General features: G+C 62.4%; 3 protein-coding genes across 4 annotated transcripts; 2 read left to right on the plus strand and 1 right to left on the minus strand.

Annotated features, from left to right (window-relative positions):
- Positions 1-733: 733 nt before the first annotated feature.
- Positions 734-4,588, minus strand: CHLRE_06g287750v5 (uncharacterized protein). Its single transcript, XM_043063369.1, has 9 exons — positions 4,233-4,588; positions 3,885-4,061; positions 3,282-3,588; positions 2,952-3,040; positions 2,497-2,770; positions 2,121-2,263; positions 1,812-1,868; positions 1,417-1,464; positions 734-1,307 (listed from the first exon to the last, which is right to left on the minus strand). The coding sequence occupies exons 1-9, from the start codon at positions 4,293-4,295 to the stop codon at positions 1,197-1,199; spliced, it is 1,269 nt and encodes a 422-aa protein (XP_042924075.1). The 5' UTR covers positions 4,296-4,588; the 3' UTR covers positions 734-1,196.
- A 1,797-nt stretch (positions 4,589-6,385) lies between these two features.
- Positions 6,386-10,198, plus strand: CHLRE_06g287800v5 (uncharacterized protein). Its single transcript, XM_001695324.2, has 8 exons — positions 6,386-6,692; positions 6,785-6,898; positions 7,044-7,139; positions 7,281-7,321; positions 7,529-7,629; positions 7,852-8,044; positions 8,310-8,451; positions 8,847-10,198. The coding sequence occupies exons 1-8, from the start codon at positions 6,588-6,590 to the stop codon at positions 9,243-9,245; spliced, it is 1,191 nt and encodes a 396-aa protein (XP_001695376.2). The 5' UTR covers positions 6,386-6,587; the 3' UTR covers positions 9,246-10,198.
- Positions 10,199-10,288: 90 nt separating this feature from the next.
- On the plus strand, positions 10,289-15,420 carry CHLRE_06g287850v5 (uncharacterized protein). 2 transcript variants are annotated; one of them, XM_043063371.1, is made up of 2 exons: positions 10,289-10,659; positions 10,876-15,420. In XM_043063371.1, the coding sequence occupies exon 2, from the start codon at positions 10,885-10,887 to the stop codon at positions 13,432-13,434; it is 2,550 nt and encodes an 849-aa protein (XP_042924076.1). In that variant the 5' UTR covers positions 10,289-10,659; positions 10,876-10,884; the 3' UTR covers positions 13,435-15,420. The 2 variants fall into 2 exon arrangements, with proteins under 2 accessions (XP_042924076.1, XP_042924077.1); XM_043063370.1 differs by having other exon boundaries at positions 10,289-10,545.

Genomic DNA, 15,420 nt, shown 5'->3' on the forward strand with positions numbered 1-15,420 from the left:
CTGTCGACAAAAAGTACCATACTGGCACAAACCGCGAGTGCCACGTATTATTAATTGCTATTCCCTATTGTAGAAAAATAGACGGCAGGGAAAACTCGGCCGGAGCGAGAAGCGACCTCATGAGTCCATGGACATCTTGACTTTCTTCAGTCCGCGAGTATATCTCTCGGCCCCTAAATGTATCAAAACATGTCGATGACAAGCGTCTTGGGGCAAGAATGTCGAAATTGTTTGCAACAGCCAAACCATGCGTCCCCGAGCCTTAAATGTGTCGCGGCCCGGGATCCCGCGCCCGAGCCCGGCTAGCCGTTTGCGGTGCTTGAGTGGGATGTGGGTGAGGTGCATTTGGGATATCATGGACCGTGAAGTGGCGTGGGTAAGGTGGCGTGGCGTGGCGGGGACAGGGCATGTCGGTGCCTCGGCACGGCGTTGGCATAGTGGCCAGTCCCGCTGGATGGGCTTGCAAGGGTGCTGTTCATGTCGCCGGTGCCCATCGTCACATCCCCTTGCGCTACATGGGGCTCAGCCCATTTTCCAGCTGTACAAAGCTGACACCCCTTGTTGGGCCAGGCTTCGGGACAGCCTCTGAACCGTGGGTCTGGACGCAGCACCGCGCCGCCCGCGTGCGTCGGCCCGCCCGGCCAGCTCCGCAGAAAGAGGCATCAGGCATGCACCGCAGAGTCAAACGGCCTCGCGGCCTTCGTCAGCACCCTGCCGTGCACCCACGGTCAGCACCTCATGGACATTACATCCCTTGCCACTCCCAATACGATCGCCACAACCCAACTTGCCACGCTTAATACAATGGCCACAACGCCCATACCGCCGACACGATTGCTGTGTACGGTAGGCTGCGCTCTTGATAGGCCCATAAGAGCGGTGCAACCGCTTGCTCATAACTCGTAACTCCAGGTCTTAATATGCGATCCGCCGCCGTACTTTCAATTTCTTCCGGCCTTTTGGGACAGCGACAGGCGGCGTAAGCTCCACACGAGGATTCGCAGACGTAGCGTTACAGCCACACGCCCCTGTCACGTCATCACCCCTCGCTCGCCTGCATCTCACACACATAGGCTGTTGCACTGCCCGCTCGCACATGCACCCAGCACTGCCAGCCGCCACACACCGTACGCAGCAGCCGCCTCAACCCCCTACCGCAACAGCCGCCGAAACAGCCGCCGAAACAGCCGCCGCAGCTACTGCCGGCCGCCGCGGCCATCCACCACCGGCACGCAGTAGCCTGCCTGCCGCCACAAGCGCTGGAAGTCGAGTCCCAGATCGGGGCACCACATGAAACCGGTGGCGGTCTGTGGTATGTCGGGGGCGCGCTCTCTCAGAAGACAGCAAAGGGGGAGATGGAGCAGTTGCAGCGGAAGCGGTCCACTTTCACACACGCACCCACACACACTTGCGTACCTGCACAATGTCAGCTCCCGCCTGCAGGTAATGCATTGCGTGCTCCGCCTGCAACACGGGTGACACGCACATTGCAGGTCAGACGCATTGTCCGCATGCGAGAACACTGTTGAACCCTGACCTTGGCTTCATACGCACCGACACACACACACACACACACACACACACACACACACACACACACACATACGTGTTTTCTTCCCTTGTACTCTCTGAAACACACAGTTTGCTTGCACATGTCGCACGCACGGTGTTGGCCCTCTCTCCTCGTCCCTCTTCGGCCCCGGCCGCCCTACATGCAATTCTACATGGTAGCCAACAGGCCGCCCCCCTCCCCCCAGCTCCCCATCGCCGACATCTCGCGCGCTCCGGACCGCACCGCCCGGCTGTCTCACCCGCGTGACGCCGCCCACACCAATGACCTGCAGCGGCAGAGAGCCCGCCGCGATCACCTGCGCCCATCGCGTCCATGTGGATCATGGGGTGGGTGGGTGGGTGGGTTGTCTTCACTGCTCCCAACAAAGAGCGGGGTGGGTGGGTGCGTGTGCTTTGCACTACCAGACACACGTGCCGCCTGGGATTCGCTCACACGGGGTGCAGCGCAACCCGCATCAGCCCTGCTCCAGCCCTCCCACGCGCCGCGTGCAACCCACGCCAAGTTCCTGAGCTGTGCACTAGGCAGGTGCCACAGGGCCCGGTCGCACCTGCCGCGCGCTCGCCACGAAGTCCAGCCCCGCCGCCCGGATGGGGTCGCCACACACGCCACTGGTGGGGCGGTCCGCACCCAGAGCCGGCCCGCCGCCCAGAGCCGCCGGCAGCTCCACGCGCCGGCTCAGACCGTTGATGCCTGCGAGCCGACGTGTGCGGGGTGCCCCGTGCGCGTGGGTCAGACAGAGGGCTGTGCTTTCCACGCTGGCAACCCTCTGCCCCCATGTGTGGCATAGGCTCATGGCCGCAACCACAGCCCTCCGTGACTTCGCCACCTGCCCCTCTCAGCCCTTTTTTGTTCAGCTCCTGGGAACGGTCACCGCAGCCCCTCATTCGTTGGGCTTGGGCACACCCCGGGACCTACCCCCGCACCTGACAGGGCCGCCGCGCCCGCCGCCGCCGCGCACTGCGCCACCCGCCTCAGGCTGTCGGCGTCCGGGTAGGCGCCCACCTTGAGCGCGATGGGCGGCACAACGCCGCCACACCGCGGCTGAGCCGCCGCGCCGTCCGCAGTAGCGGCTGCGGCTGCGGCGTCCGCCCTCTGCTGCAGTGCCAGCCTGAGGTCCCGCACTGTGGCCTCCACCGCGGGGCCGTCCGCGTACAGCGCCACGTGGGAGCGGCCCACGTTGGGGCAGCTTAAGTTCACCTGTGTGCGTGCGTTTCCAGTACGGCGTGCGAGAGTGTGTGAGAGTGTGGGTGTGTGTGGATTTAGCATGATTGTGGTTGAGCAGGTCCGGGGACATGAGATTCAGGACGTGGCGGCCGGGCTGGACTGGACCTGCCCGCAAAGCCCTGTCATGACGCCCCCCGCCTCCGCCTCCTCCCACCTCCAGGCAGGTGGCCCCCGCGTCCACCGCCACCGCCGCCGCCGCCACCAGGTCCTGAGTAAAGGTCAGCCCAGGCCGGCCAGGAGTGCCTGAGTGCATGAGCGTATGTGTATTAGCGTGGAGAGAAATGTTGTAGAAGAGAGCGCCACCCCTGCCTGCAGCCTCCGCACATGGACCATTCTACAGTATCGATCACAAGTACAACAACGACCACCGGCTAAGGCCCGCCGGCTTTGCGCGCATCCCACCCCCATGCCCTCCTCCCCCCGTGTCAAACCCTAGCCCTCCCTCCCTTCCTCCTCCCTTCATCCGACGCCCCCGCCCACGCACCTGTCACCGACACCACCATCATCTGTCCGGGCCGCAGCGCCGCCGCCGCCGCCGGGATGTCCCGCGCCAGTTGCTCCGGACCCTGGCTGGGCATGCCGAAGCTGTTGGTGATGGCCAGCGGGCTGATGGGTGTTGAGCAGGAGGTGCTGAGGGAGAGGGAGCTGGAGGAAAGGCAGGCGCCGGTCGCGGCCGCGGCCTTGGCGGTGGCGACGGCTGCCGCAGTGGCGGCGGCGGGTGAAGCCAGCGGCACGCCGGGCGGGTAGGGCGCACGTGCGTTGAGCGGCTGCTGGCAGCTGAGGCCGGTGGCCTGCGGGGCGGGGAGGGCGGGATAAAGGGGAGAGCCGGTATGCCGATCGAAGGTTGAGGCGGGGGTGCTGATGAGCAGGTAGGGGGACTACAGGCGGTACACGCCCCGTCGAGTGGCTCGTGCGGCACTGGATGGCGCTGGCCGCGGCCCTGGCGGCGAACTGCGTCCTGGTGCGACCGTGCCGGCACCCGCAGCCTGACACGAGAACTCGGCGCCCGGCTCTGGGTCTGGGTCTCGGTAAACTCTAAATTGGACATAGTTTGTCATCCCCGATTAACTCCTTGATTGGCGCGCACCTCTAGTTGCTGCTCCTCCTCCACCGACAGGAACATGACATTGGGCAGGCCGTGGCCGGCGTGCGCATGTGAGCGAATGGTCTTGTAGGTCAGGCAGTCGTAGCCGCGATCAGCGGCCAGCGCAACCCACTCAGATGATAGTAGTGGGCCCGCGGCAACACCCAGGGGCGACGCGAGCTGTGTTTGGCGGGAAAGGCCGGGCGGGCGTGTGCAGGTTGCGCGGGAAGGGTGTTGTGCAACGGGCGCTGCCAGCAGCTGTCGGCAGCGCCCGACCGGAATCGCCCTTTACGCCTACCCGGCCTCAAGCACGTATATGCCTCAAATGTAGGCCTCTGGTCCGTGTCGCACCTTGTGCCCGCAAAAGTTGACCCATTTGTGTTCAGGTGCCCAATGCCGCACAGCCGGCGGCATCGAGCGACACCGCTCCGGCAAGCCCTGAATGTTGGACGTCCATGTCTTATCAATATCGTAGCAATATGAGGTGGACGGGAACGCGCTGTCAACTTCTGAACGCATCGACGTCGGCGCTATTGTGCAGGTCAGCACCCCGCTCATGGCTGCACGCTTCCAATGTTACTATATTTGGAGAGTATGCAGCAAGAAGATAGGTCTCGGCGGAAAAGAAACTCGCTTTCGACAAACCGTGACAAACAATTTGCAGGCCGGAACAAGTAGTTAGGTTCTGTGTTCGCGTTAGCTAGGTTAGAGTAGTGGTTTTATGAGAGTATGCTGCTTTAGACGAAGCGCGGGGCAATCCAGCCCGTTTGCGCGGAGATTCAACTGTCAACAACGGAAAGTGCCCCTTCCCCTGTCTAGCAGACTTGCGTAGCTTCAACGCGACGATTTGAACTTGAATTCTTCCATCAACTGGTTGTGAACGACCAACGTCCAATGCCATGAAGAATTCAAGTCACCCCCCCCCCCCCCCCCGACCACCCTTACCAATCCTACTCAAGCCCCACCTCGCCCACCCAGCCCCACCCGAGAAGCCGCAGTTGCAACTCGTGTTGAAGATGGGGTGATAGGCGTGGGTGATAAGGGATGAGAGATGGGGGGGACCGCACGGACACTTGCGACATGCCGCTTCCGCACGTCCCCGTACTTAGCTTGTCCTTCGTTTAGTCACCCCGCGCAGCGCACAGCCATAACAGCCACAGCCCGCAGCCCGGCTTGCGCACCATGTCCTCGCGGTTGCTTTGGGGTTGACGTTGCTTGCCTCGCGCCTAGCGACATAGCTTCTACGCTGCAGTGCATCACGCCTCCTGTCCCTCCCTCCCTCCCTTACATGTCGTGCTGGGCACCGGTGGCGCGGGTGTCCTCCAGGTTGGTTTCGGGCGCATCCTATCTGGTAGTCCCAACGCCAGCCCGGCCGGCGTCGTCCAGCCCAGCCATCCCAATACAGCAGACAGCTTCCGTCAGCCAGCCATGGGCGCGACCGTCCACAGCGTTTACCGTCGGTTACGAGGTAACATGGGAATTCGCAACTTGCGCTACTGACTGCCTACTCTCGTGCCGCCTGCAAGCCCACTCCGCCTTCCGCTCTGGTCTACGTACGCATTAGTTCCGCAACACTCGTCAATTCCGCAAACTGCGCATCAGCAAACTTCCAGCCAGCCAGCAACTTGTCGGTACAGTAACTCCGGCGTTCGACCAGCCATGCACTTCTGCTCTGCCGCTGCAAACTGTTTGCTGTCTGCTTGGGGTACGGGCGTCAGCTGCACCCTACGGGACCTCGCCAACCTGCCTTGAACCCTGTCCCATCACACACGCACACTCAGCACTGCGGATGACCGACCCGGGATCACATTATTGATGTAACCCTGTTCCCTGGCCCGTGTTCCTCCAATTCTCCTGCCTTTTCTCTTTCTGTCTGTTTTGTTATGTTAATGACGAGTGTGGTGGAAACGAATGCGTACGTAGACCAGAGCGGACTGTTCTGTTCGGTTGCTTCGCCTGTTTTTGGGCCTGGTCTGCCGTTGCTTTGGTCTGCCCTTGCTTTGCCCCTGAGGGGTGCCCTTGGGTTTCGGTGGCTGGTGCGGTAGTCCCTGGCTTTCTGCTTGCTCGTTATCGAGAATGCTTTATTTAAGACTCGTGTCGCAGGTTGCGTGCCGGTGTGGTGCTGTGCCTTTCCCTACTCTCTCAGGAAAAAGACCGCTATGGCCCCGCTGTCTGCTATGGCCCCGCTGTCTGCCATGGCCATCATGCTGCTCGGCGCCAGACGTCCACGACCACGCTACCACTCTCAAATAGTCAGCTGCTTCCGGGCAAATTTTGTGTCAGCAGAGCGTGGAGGAATCCCACAACGATGAGAAGGGCTCACGCGACTTGCCAAAACCCGCAGTTCTAACATGGGGCGCGCGCATTTGACGCTTGCATTGCGAGCTATTGCTGCACGCCCTGGGGAGGGGTAGCAAGGGCGCCGGATGGTCTATCATGGCCCCGACTCCCGGCGGGTTTGTGCCGAGTCCTTGGCATTACTTTGTGGCAATTTGCATGTTTTACCTATGGAGCCCTTTCAACCACAGATTTACCATAGTTACTAGCAAGTCATGCGGCGCGTTCCTTCTTGAAGTTGAACCCTGACTGACTTTAGTTCTCGGTCCTCGGCCCGTTCTCGCAACAACATTATCAATCTGCTCTTACTGCTATAATTTACTAAGGGTGCATTGACTTCGCAAAAAATATAGCAGCGCGACGAGAGGAATGGGGCCCAAACCGCTCCTGCTGCTCGCCTGCGCACTGGTGCTCCTTAAATCATGTGGTGGCATCATATATGACCCTTGCCAGCCCCTGACGCCCATTGCCAGGGTGCGTGGAATCCACGACCGGGCATCTTCCACTCCGCGCTCACCTGCCGCTGGCTGCTGAGACGCGCCCTGGCCCTGCACGTCTGGACGCAGGGCGATCCATTTGTCATAGGTTTGGCGCTCATCCCAGCAGTGAACGCGACGCTGCTTGCGAACCTGACTGCGTCCTATGGCGGGTTGTGCAACACAACCTTCCAAGACTACTTGGTGCGTTGGTGCGGACTTGCAGTTCCCCTTGATGTCACGCGCTCCCCGGGGTCTGTAAGGGTCGGTACGGGTGCGTTTCCCGGGGCCAACCACTGAAGCGCCGTCCCTGCACATGCGTTCGAGTGTGTTTGGCACGCGGTTGCAGATCACAAACTACAAGGCGTTAATCGCGATCTACAACTTGCGGGTGGACCGCCTGCAAGTGCTGCGCATGCCGTACCCGGACATTATCTTCAACATGGTGAGTCGGCGGCGGCGGGCGAGGGGCGTAAATGAGCGCGTACTGGTCGTGGGGGTGGCTGATGTGAAAGGCTCGGAACCCGAGAACTCGACAAGGCTTGGGGAAAGCGTCGGACCCTGCCGAACCCCGCTCCGCGCACAGGTGAACGCAACGCCCCCTACCATGGCATTGGCAGCATTCAGGTGGGTGCAGGGTGATCGCCACTTAAGGGCTACTCACTTGCTGTCACGCCAGGAGTCCTATGCTCCCTTTCCAGTGTTCAAGGTTCTCGGGCCTCCCTGCATTGGCTGGCCCCAGTGCCAAGCATTGTCGTGCGCAGGCCTTGAGATGCCCGTTTCTTGTTCCGCGCAAACCGACTGCCTCCTAAGCGCTTCATCTTGCTATCTCAGGGCCAATGTGACCTCGCCGGCCGCCTACATCGCCAGCGGCGACCCGGCAGTGACGTACGGCGCGGGATTCGTGGTGTCATTAGCGCTGCTTCCAAGATTTGGTGCGCCGATGCATTGGCAACGGGAGGGGAAGAGAGTAGTGCGGGTAGCGGGCATGCTAGGAGTCAGCAGGGGCTGCACGAGGACTGGGTCTCCACAGAGTATCCACGGACAGCAGGAAGGGGCGGGCTGGTTCCGAACATACCAGAGCTGCGGTCTCTGGATGCTGTGCCGTAGATTTGCGTGCGTGACCTCCGGCCCTTTTATGCCTTCCCTCCGTGCAGACAAGGGCAATTTACAGTACCTGCAGTGGTACGACCAGAGCTGTAACGAGTGCGGCGGCAAGAACGGCGCGCTGTGCATGCACAGCACCCAGGCTGGCGTCGTGGCCTGCTCCACGCCACTGGACAACTGCACCTGCACCGTCAGCGGCGTCACCAACAGCTCCTGCAGCCTGGACGACGCAAGGTTTGATGTGTGAGTGGGGCATCGCGTGGCTGGGGCGCCGAGGTCGAGGGACGTGGTACTACGTGTATGCTGTGTCCGCGGGGCGTGTGTCTTGAAACGCGTGCGTGTGCCTGTGGGCAACAGTGGGGCTCTGTGCTATTGTCTCCTGCCGTCCTCCCCTTAATGCCACCAGCTCCTCTCCACACACCTCCTCTCCTCACCGCACTGATGCGACCCGGACGCCCGGCCTCCTCCACCGCCATTCCTCGCGCTCTCACCGCGCCGCCGCCTGCAGGTGCTCCACCTCCATCAACACGGCCTGGATGGGCACCGACCGCAACCAGGCCGTCATGCGCACGGGGCCGCAGGTGCAGCGCCTCAACGCCTACTCCATCACCTCGCTGTTCAACACGGCGCGGAACAAGTTCTACGACCTCGTGAGTGCCGGGCGGGCGGGGAGGGGGCACCGGTTGGGTTGGGTTGAGTGGCTGCAAAAGGAATGAGATGCAGCACCAGTAACTTCAGGTTGTATCATGGAGACTAACAGCAGGTTGTCATGGTGCGAGTGCATTGTCGAGTGTGGGAGGGCCGGATGCAGGGTATGATGGTGGATTGGTAGCGGCTGTGCGTCCTGGGCTGCACTTGTTGTCGGCTGCATCAGCTTGATACTCCACGCCGGGTTGGGCGCTTGCTTTGGTCCTAGCTGGCACGAGAGTGCCGTGTTCTTTCCCTCATGCTGCTAGCTTCTCTACCAGAACTAAGTTGACTGGTATTAGACCGTTATCTTCTCTACCCCAACTGATACAGTGGCCTTGATGTGTCCCTTCTGCAGAAAAACTTCGTGTACGCAAACGTCCAGTCCAGTTGGGGTGCAGTCTCGTCAGATGCACAAAGCCAGTATGTGGACTTCGAGGGAGGTCTGTCGCAGTACACACGAAGCCCGCCGCCCCCGCCACCGTCGCCCCCACCTGCACCGCCTTCTCCTCCCTCACCTCCGCACCCCGCGTCGCCCTCGCCCCCGCCGGCTCCCTCACCGCCGCCCTCGCCGCCACCGCCCTCGCCTCACCCGCCGTCACCGCCGCCGCCTCCTGAAGCCCCGGCGGTGGTGGTTGCAGCTTCCATAGAGACCGAGGTGCTACCTGACACGGCTACTGAAACAGCGGCGGTAGCTCCAGCGGACTCAGGTACTACTACTGACACCACAACGTCGGTAGAGACGCCAGCGACGTAGGAGCCCTTGGGCCGCGGCATGGGCTGCGCACGCGCTCGTATGGAGCTCCGTGCGGCGTCCACAGCTGGACGGATGTAGGCCGGGTGGGTGGCTGCGGCAGCCTGGAATTCTACAGTCTGGTTAGACTTGTTAGACTTGGGATTCATCCTAACGTGTGTAGTGTATGTAAGCGCCTGTGGACTGGCGGACTTTGACTCGCGCTATGACGGGCACTGCGCACACATCCCGCGGCAGCGCAAAACGCACCAACAAACGAGAACACAACAGGGTGTTATAGTCGTATGGGTGATACACGATACATGATGCATGGGCCGTAGCTTGAAATGGATGCGGGAATGCGTGGGAAGCGCCAGGCACCGGGTTATGAAGAGGGCCTACGGTTCTCACTGCTCCGTGCGCCGGGGCAGAGATTGTATGGATGCGAGGCTGGTGAGTTATACGTGGAGGTCACAGGAGGGGACAGGCCGGCATATGTTAATTTGGTGCTGCCTGACCTCCGATAGCGTAGTCAGGCATAGATCACGGTGTGCTGGCTGTGCGCGACGTTTGCTTGTCGTGAGTAGTCGTGAGTGCGATGGTAAGGAGCAGGTTGCTGTGCGTAGCCACATTGGGGCTTGACAGTGAACGCTTGGGGTTGTGGGTGCTTGTCTTTAAGGAGGCGCGGGAAGGACTGGATGTTAACTTGCGACATAAGGTGCCGGTAGGATCACAGTGTAGGCCAGGGGAACCCCTAGCGTAGGCGGAACGGATGCGACTATGAGCTTTGATGGGCAATTGCGAGCAGCGGGCGTGCTGGGGGCACACAGGGAGTTTGACACTGCGAAGGAGGCGCCGCAAACAGTGCAATGGACGCGACTTTGCCAGTTGCCAAAGGTCGTTTTGGCACTGTGCCGCAGGCGCACCGAGAGTTCACGGTCCCGAGCGCCCACCGAAGTTGGAACGCGCCACGTCCGCGGAGATTGTACGGGTCCGACAGGGGCCCCGTCGCGGGGCTTCAGCTGCAGTACCACCAAGTTTAAACAGCTCATTACTTATCAATATGACTTTCTTGACCGCATTGCTGGCTATGCACTCAGGGCCTGTGCAATAGTCGTTTGACGTTAGGACCTCGATTAGCCGCGCCTGACCTCTCAAGATTTGCTTCATAGGACTGGCAGCACTAGAGGCAAGTCGCGCTGACCGGAGCTGGCGCGCGTGCGTGGGCAAGTCGACTTGAGTTCCCGTGACGAGGCTCTTCACAGTGACGAGGCTCTGAGAGGCTCAGGAGTGCTCAAAGCTGCTTGTTTAACGCTTTGAATAGGTGAGGTTTTGCTGTGTGCTTCGGCGTGGACGCGGGACGCATGCGGGACCAGCGTCCGTCGACGCGAGCACGTCGGCAGGCTGTGACGTATTACATATACGTTGAACGCTATAAGTAAGTCATCTCAAGGCACCTACTCTTCACACGTGTCGCTTCGGTCGAACCCGCGCCGCGCTCGGGTGCCGGACTCCCAGAAAATCGATGCTGCTTATAACATAGCGTATAAGGGGAAGGGCAGAAGCTTGGAGGAAGTCACATGGAAGCGACCGCGGCAAGGGAACGCATCTGATGTTCACTTGTGTGCTGTCGTGTGCATTCTCATTCTCATAGATCGAGCAGATGGTTTTCGACGATCCCGCTGAGCTTTGCTCGCCGTGGTCAACTGGAGTGGCGTCGCATGCGTCCGCGCCATGGTCCGCATCTACATGCTCATCGTCGTTTGTGTGGGCGGAACCTGGCCCGCACTCGAACACGGCGTCGCTACACACCGTGGGATCGGCCCTGCCGGCTACGCCCTCACCATCAGCGTCAGCAGCAGCGACTAACGGCGGCACCGGCTCCAACGCGCTCCCAACGGCGCCGCGGAGCCGCACGATGATGTCGCCGGCTCAGGCGTCGGAGCCAGACGCAGCCGGCAGCCAGCCTACCCAACTGCTGGCGATGCCCACATGGGCCCGGCGCAACTCAAACCCTTCGCCACCGCGCGATGACAACGGGGAAAGGCCGCAGGAGAAGGTTCAGGACCAGCCACAGCCGCAGCCCCCACTCCACCAGCAACACCCCACCGGACGCCACCGGCGGGCCTCTGGCGTGTTGGCCGAGGCAGCAGCGGCGGTGGCCGCCGCGCATACGCCGTCCGTGGCTGCTTTGCGTGCCCTGAATGCCAGCCGGCGTCGCTCTGTGGACTTAGGCTACGGACCCGGCGGCTTCACGGCGCCAGTCAGCCCCGCGCTCAGCCAAGCCGGCACCGGCGAGCCCTCCAGCACCAGCATGGGCAGCCATGCCGGGGCTGCGGGCGCCGTGGGCGGCGCCCTCTTTCAGCGGCTCAAATCCGCGCGGCAGCGGCGGTGGTCAGTGGACATGTCCTGGGCAGGCTCGGAGCCGGCGGGCAGTACCGGAAGCGGGGCGGTAGCAGCGGCAGCGGCTGGGAGCGGCGGGGCCAGCGCCATCCTGCAGCGGAAGCTGGGCGCCAGCCGGCGCGACGGCAGCGGCGGCGACCGGGTCGAGCACGAAGACCATGCAGCGTACGCCATTCCAAATGACTCCGACGATGATTCCGATATTCCGTTGATCAAGAACAGCGGCTGCAACGGCGCGGCCATGCCCCTTGCGCCACAGCCTGCCACACGGCCGGCCCTGCGGCAGTCCGGCTGCCTCAGCATCCGCGTCCCGCACAGCCCCAGCCTGCAGTCCCTCGGTGGCGAGTCTGAAAATGGCAGTGGCCCAACACCGCCGTCGTCCGCAGCAGGAGGGCTGCCGCCCGGCGCTTGCAGCAGCCCGCTGACCGGTCGCACAACGACTGCGCGGACAATCACCTTTGCGCAGGAGGTGGCGACTGGTGACGACGACTCAGATGAGGAGCCGCCGGCGTCGGCCTCGCCGTCACGCCGCCTTGCACATTCCCCGTCCTTGGCGGCACGCGCCGCCGCAGCGGCGGCAGTGCTGGCGGCGCGTGCGGCGGAGGCTGCGGCAGCGGCTGCTGCCGCCGCCGCCGCGGCCGCGCCACCGGACCGCCACGCGCCGCCTATTCAAGCGCATCACCCGCTTCACGCGGCGGCTATGGCGCTTGTGAGGGGTGAGCTGTCGCGCTCACGGTCGCTTGCGTCTGGGCGGCCCGGCTCCGCCATGCCGGCGACCATGAACGTCCACCCCAACGCGACGACCGTCACCGTCGTCGCCGCCACTGTTGTGCAAAGCCCCTGCCGCCCCACTGCGTCGGACGTGGCCGCCGCGAAAGCAGCTGCGGAGGCGGAGGCTGCGGCCGCGGCCACGGCTGGAGGCAGCGTTGACGGCGGCAACAGCAGCATTTGCAGCCTCACGCGGTCGCATTCCTTGTTTGACTCGGGTCCGCAGCGCCCGCGCGGCAGCAGCATGTCGCCGGCCGGCTCGCAGCGCAACTTCGACGCGGTCGTTAACTCGCTGTGGGAGAAGGAGCTGGAGAAGGGCTGGCAGGCATCAAGCAAGCACAGCGGCCTGCTGGTCGGCACCCGCGCGCCGCTGCGATCGCTTGTAGCGGCAGGCGCCCTCGGCGGCAAGTCGTTCAGCGGCGGCAGCGCAGGGTCCTTGACGGCGCCGCCGCCGCCAGGAGCGCCGTCGCTGGCGGCTGCGGGCATGCTGGGCGTGGCTGCGCTGGGCGGCCCGTCTGGGTCTGCAACGATGGCGGCACGGGAGGTGCTTGTTGGCGATCGCTTGGCGGGCGGCAGCGCCGGTGGCAGCTCGGTCCAGCGGCCGTGCAGCAATCGTGTGAGCGCGCGGTCGCGGCGGTCTCTTGACCATGCCTCCCAGCCCATTGCGCTCGCGGGCGGCAGTAACGCCGGCACGCCGACCGGGCACAACCCGCGGCGCTCCTTGGATGAAGGCTTTCTGGCGCCCGGCGCCCGCATGTCGCTCACGTCGGTGCCGCCGCCGCCCGGCGCGTTCGCGGCCACTCGCGTGGCGGCAGGCAGCCCCCTGCCTGTGCATGTGCACGGCCCGCTCACGCCCACGCCGCCGTCGTCGTCGCCCGTGCTCGCCAAGGCAGCTGGTGCCGCAGGCGCTGGTGCAGCAGGCGTGACGGCGGCGCGGCGGCCTGCAAAGCGGGTCGGAGTGTTCCGAAAGCTGCTGGGGGTGCTGCACGCGGTGCAGCATGAGACGGCGGCTGAGCTGGAGGAGCCGACCGCTCAGGACTGAGTGACTGTAGTGAAAGAACGTGGGGGAAATGGTGCATACCTGCCCAACATGGGCTTTACGGGGGAACAATTGGAATTACGAGACGAGTTAGAACTTTGGTTATGTGCGCAGGCTGTATTCCCACCTGCAGTATATCAACCCTGCAGTACACCTGCTTGCCATGTGTTGACGTGCATGTCTGTTAGGTACCCCACTACCCCGCACGGGAAGTGAGTCCCTGGACTGACAACGAAACTGCTTTGGCGCATCGGCGCCAGAAGGCGGGCGCGAGCTTTCATTTGGACTTGTTGTCCATGGATTGCATAATTTGGTTTGACCTGGCTTTGGCAGCTAGCTGGCTCCTGATGCACAGCCGTCAGGGTTCATGTGCCCTTCACATTTGAAGTATGTCTAGCGATCAGTGCGAGTTGGTGCATTGCGCTGCAAGAACACTGACAATAATTGTCGCAGGGTCACCCCACGCGACCACGGCCCCGGCATTCACAAGGTTTGCCATCGAGGCTGGAGGCTGGAAAGGGCAGAAGGGGTCTCATTGCCCGGACCCACTTAGCACAACCGCCGGGATGCCGGGGAACTTGCTTGCTGACAGTTGGGACTGCTGGTCCACGGAGTGCACGCATTATATCATAGTGACAAAACGCGTTACGGTCTGCTGAATAGTAGTGCATTCGTGTGGGTTCATCGGCGGATCATGATCAACTTTTTGGGCTGAGCCCCCCGAGCGAAGCGATCCAGGGGGGGGCGAAGCCCCCCAGGATTGCCCCTGTCCGTGCGTGCGTGCGTGCGTGCGTGCGTGCGTGTGTGCCTGCGTCGACAAAAAGTGCCAAACTGGCACAAACCGCGAGCGCCACGTATTATAAATTGCTATTCCCTATTGTATAAAAATGGGCAGTTCATCCATGGCCTTGGCCGCGGTCTTCATTATGACTGCGCGTCCTGCGCACGCTGACATAGAGGCTATCATGATGTCGTCAGGGCACATGCAGGGATGCACTTGGCACTCATCAGCCAGGACTAGGCTGTATTACATGGGGCCAAGGTGCAATCCTGCAGGCGATGCCCACCCTCGCAAGTCTTACATGACTTTGTGGCGAGGAATTTGGCAGGGGCCTAGGTGATTAATGCTCATGAGGCGCCGTACTTGGACATGCAGCCGCAGGCAGGCTAGCACACCTGCAATCCGCAGTGTCAGGGTTGCAGGGAAGCAACGGGGCAAGCGGTCAGAGGCTGCCATTTGCGATTTTCTGCATTTGCTATTGGCGGGCGCATCAAAGCCCCGCAACTCAATAAACATGCGCTGCGACAAGCGCTGAATGCCAGCAGTGCAAGAGATGGCCGCCGCCGGCGGCGGGGCCGGGCTGAGAGCCTGAACGGCGCTAGCAGGGCGTGGGGCTGAGGGTGCACGTGTTGATTGGCGGCGAGTGACGTGACTAGTTTGTTAGCTGCGGGTTAGCACGGACTCTGCACCCCACCCAACCGGCCACGTCCGGATTTGCGGGGATGCCAAAGGCCCCCAACATAGAGGCGTGTGCTTAGTAGGCGCCCGCGTCAAGGTGGCTGGGTTGATAACGACCCGGGATCAGCCCTTTTCCTGCCATAAGGCAGCCACCTCCTTGTTGAAGCATCATGGGAGCATGCACACATCGTGGGATGTTCTATGCTCAAGGATGGACTTCGGTGGAAGGGTCTGGTGGCTCCGGTCGGAGGAAGCATTTACTCGGCGGGTGGCTGATGCCTGATGGACGAGGATTTGTTCATGCCCTGAACCTGGCAGGACGTTCGGTGACAGAAGCTGGCGTGTGATACGCTCTGGGCGGTTGGAGTGCGACCGTGGGTGCAACCATGGGGTGCAACCCAGCAGGGCTGTAATTGGTCTTACGGTGTCGGTGCGTGCCAGAACGTCGAATTGTTGGAGGCGTGCGCGTGTGCCTCGGCTTCGCACCATATGCGCGATACCGGTATCGGGAGCGTTTAGGACTGTTCAGA

The sequence above is a fragment of the Chlamydomonas reinhardtii genome, chromosome 6, assembly GCF_000002595.2.
Source record: "Chlamydomonas reinhardtii strain CC-503 cw92 mt+ chromosome 6, whole genome shotgun sequence".
Taxonomy (NCBI): domain Eukaryota; kingdom Viridiplantae; phylum Chlorophyta; class Chlorophyceae; order Chlamydomonadales; family Chlamydomonadaceae; genus Chlamydomonas; species Chlamydomonas reinhardtii.

Bases quoted from the DNA above. Each gene is read 5' to 3' on its own strand.
- CHLRE_06g287750v5 (XM_043063369.1), bottom strand. From the start codon at position 4,295: ATGCCGCCGGCTGTGCGGCATTGGGCACCTGAACACAAATGGGTCAAC. The intron at 4,062-4,232 runs GTGCGACACGGA...CGCCAAACACAG, and splicing joins TCAACTTTTGCGGGCACAAG to CTCGCGTCGCCCCTGGGTGT. The intron at 2,771-2,951 runs GTGGGAGGAGGC...GCACGCACACAG, and splicing joins CGGGGGCCACCTGCCTGGAG to GTGAACTTAAGCTGCCCCAA.
- CHLRE_06g287800v5 (XM_001695324.2), top strand. From the start codon at position 6,588: ATGGGGCCCAAACCGCTCCTGCTGCTCGCCTGCGCACTGGTGCTCCTT. The intron at 7,322-7,528 runs GTGGGTGCAGGG...TTGCTATCTCAG, and splicing joins ATGGCATTGGCAGCATTCAG to GGCCAATGTGACCTCGCCGG. The intron at 7,630-7,851 runs GTGCGCCGATGC...CCCTCCGTGCAG, and splicing joins AGCGCTGCTTCCAAGATTTG to ACAAGGGCAATTTACAGTAC.
- CHLRE_06g287850v5 (XM_043063371.1), top strand. From the start codon at position 10,885: ATGGTTTTCGACGATCCCGCTGAGCTTTGCTCGCCGTGGTCAACTGGA.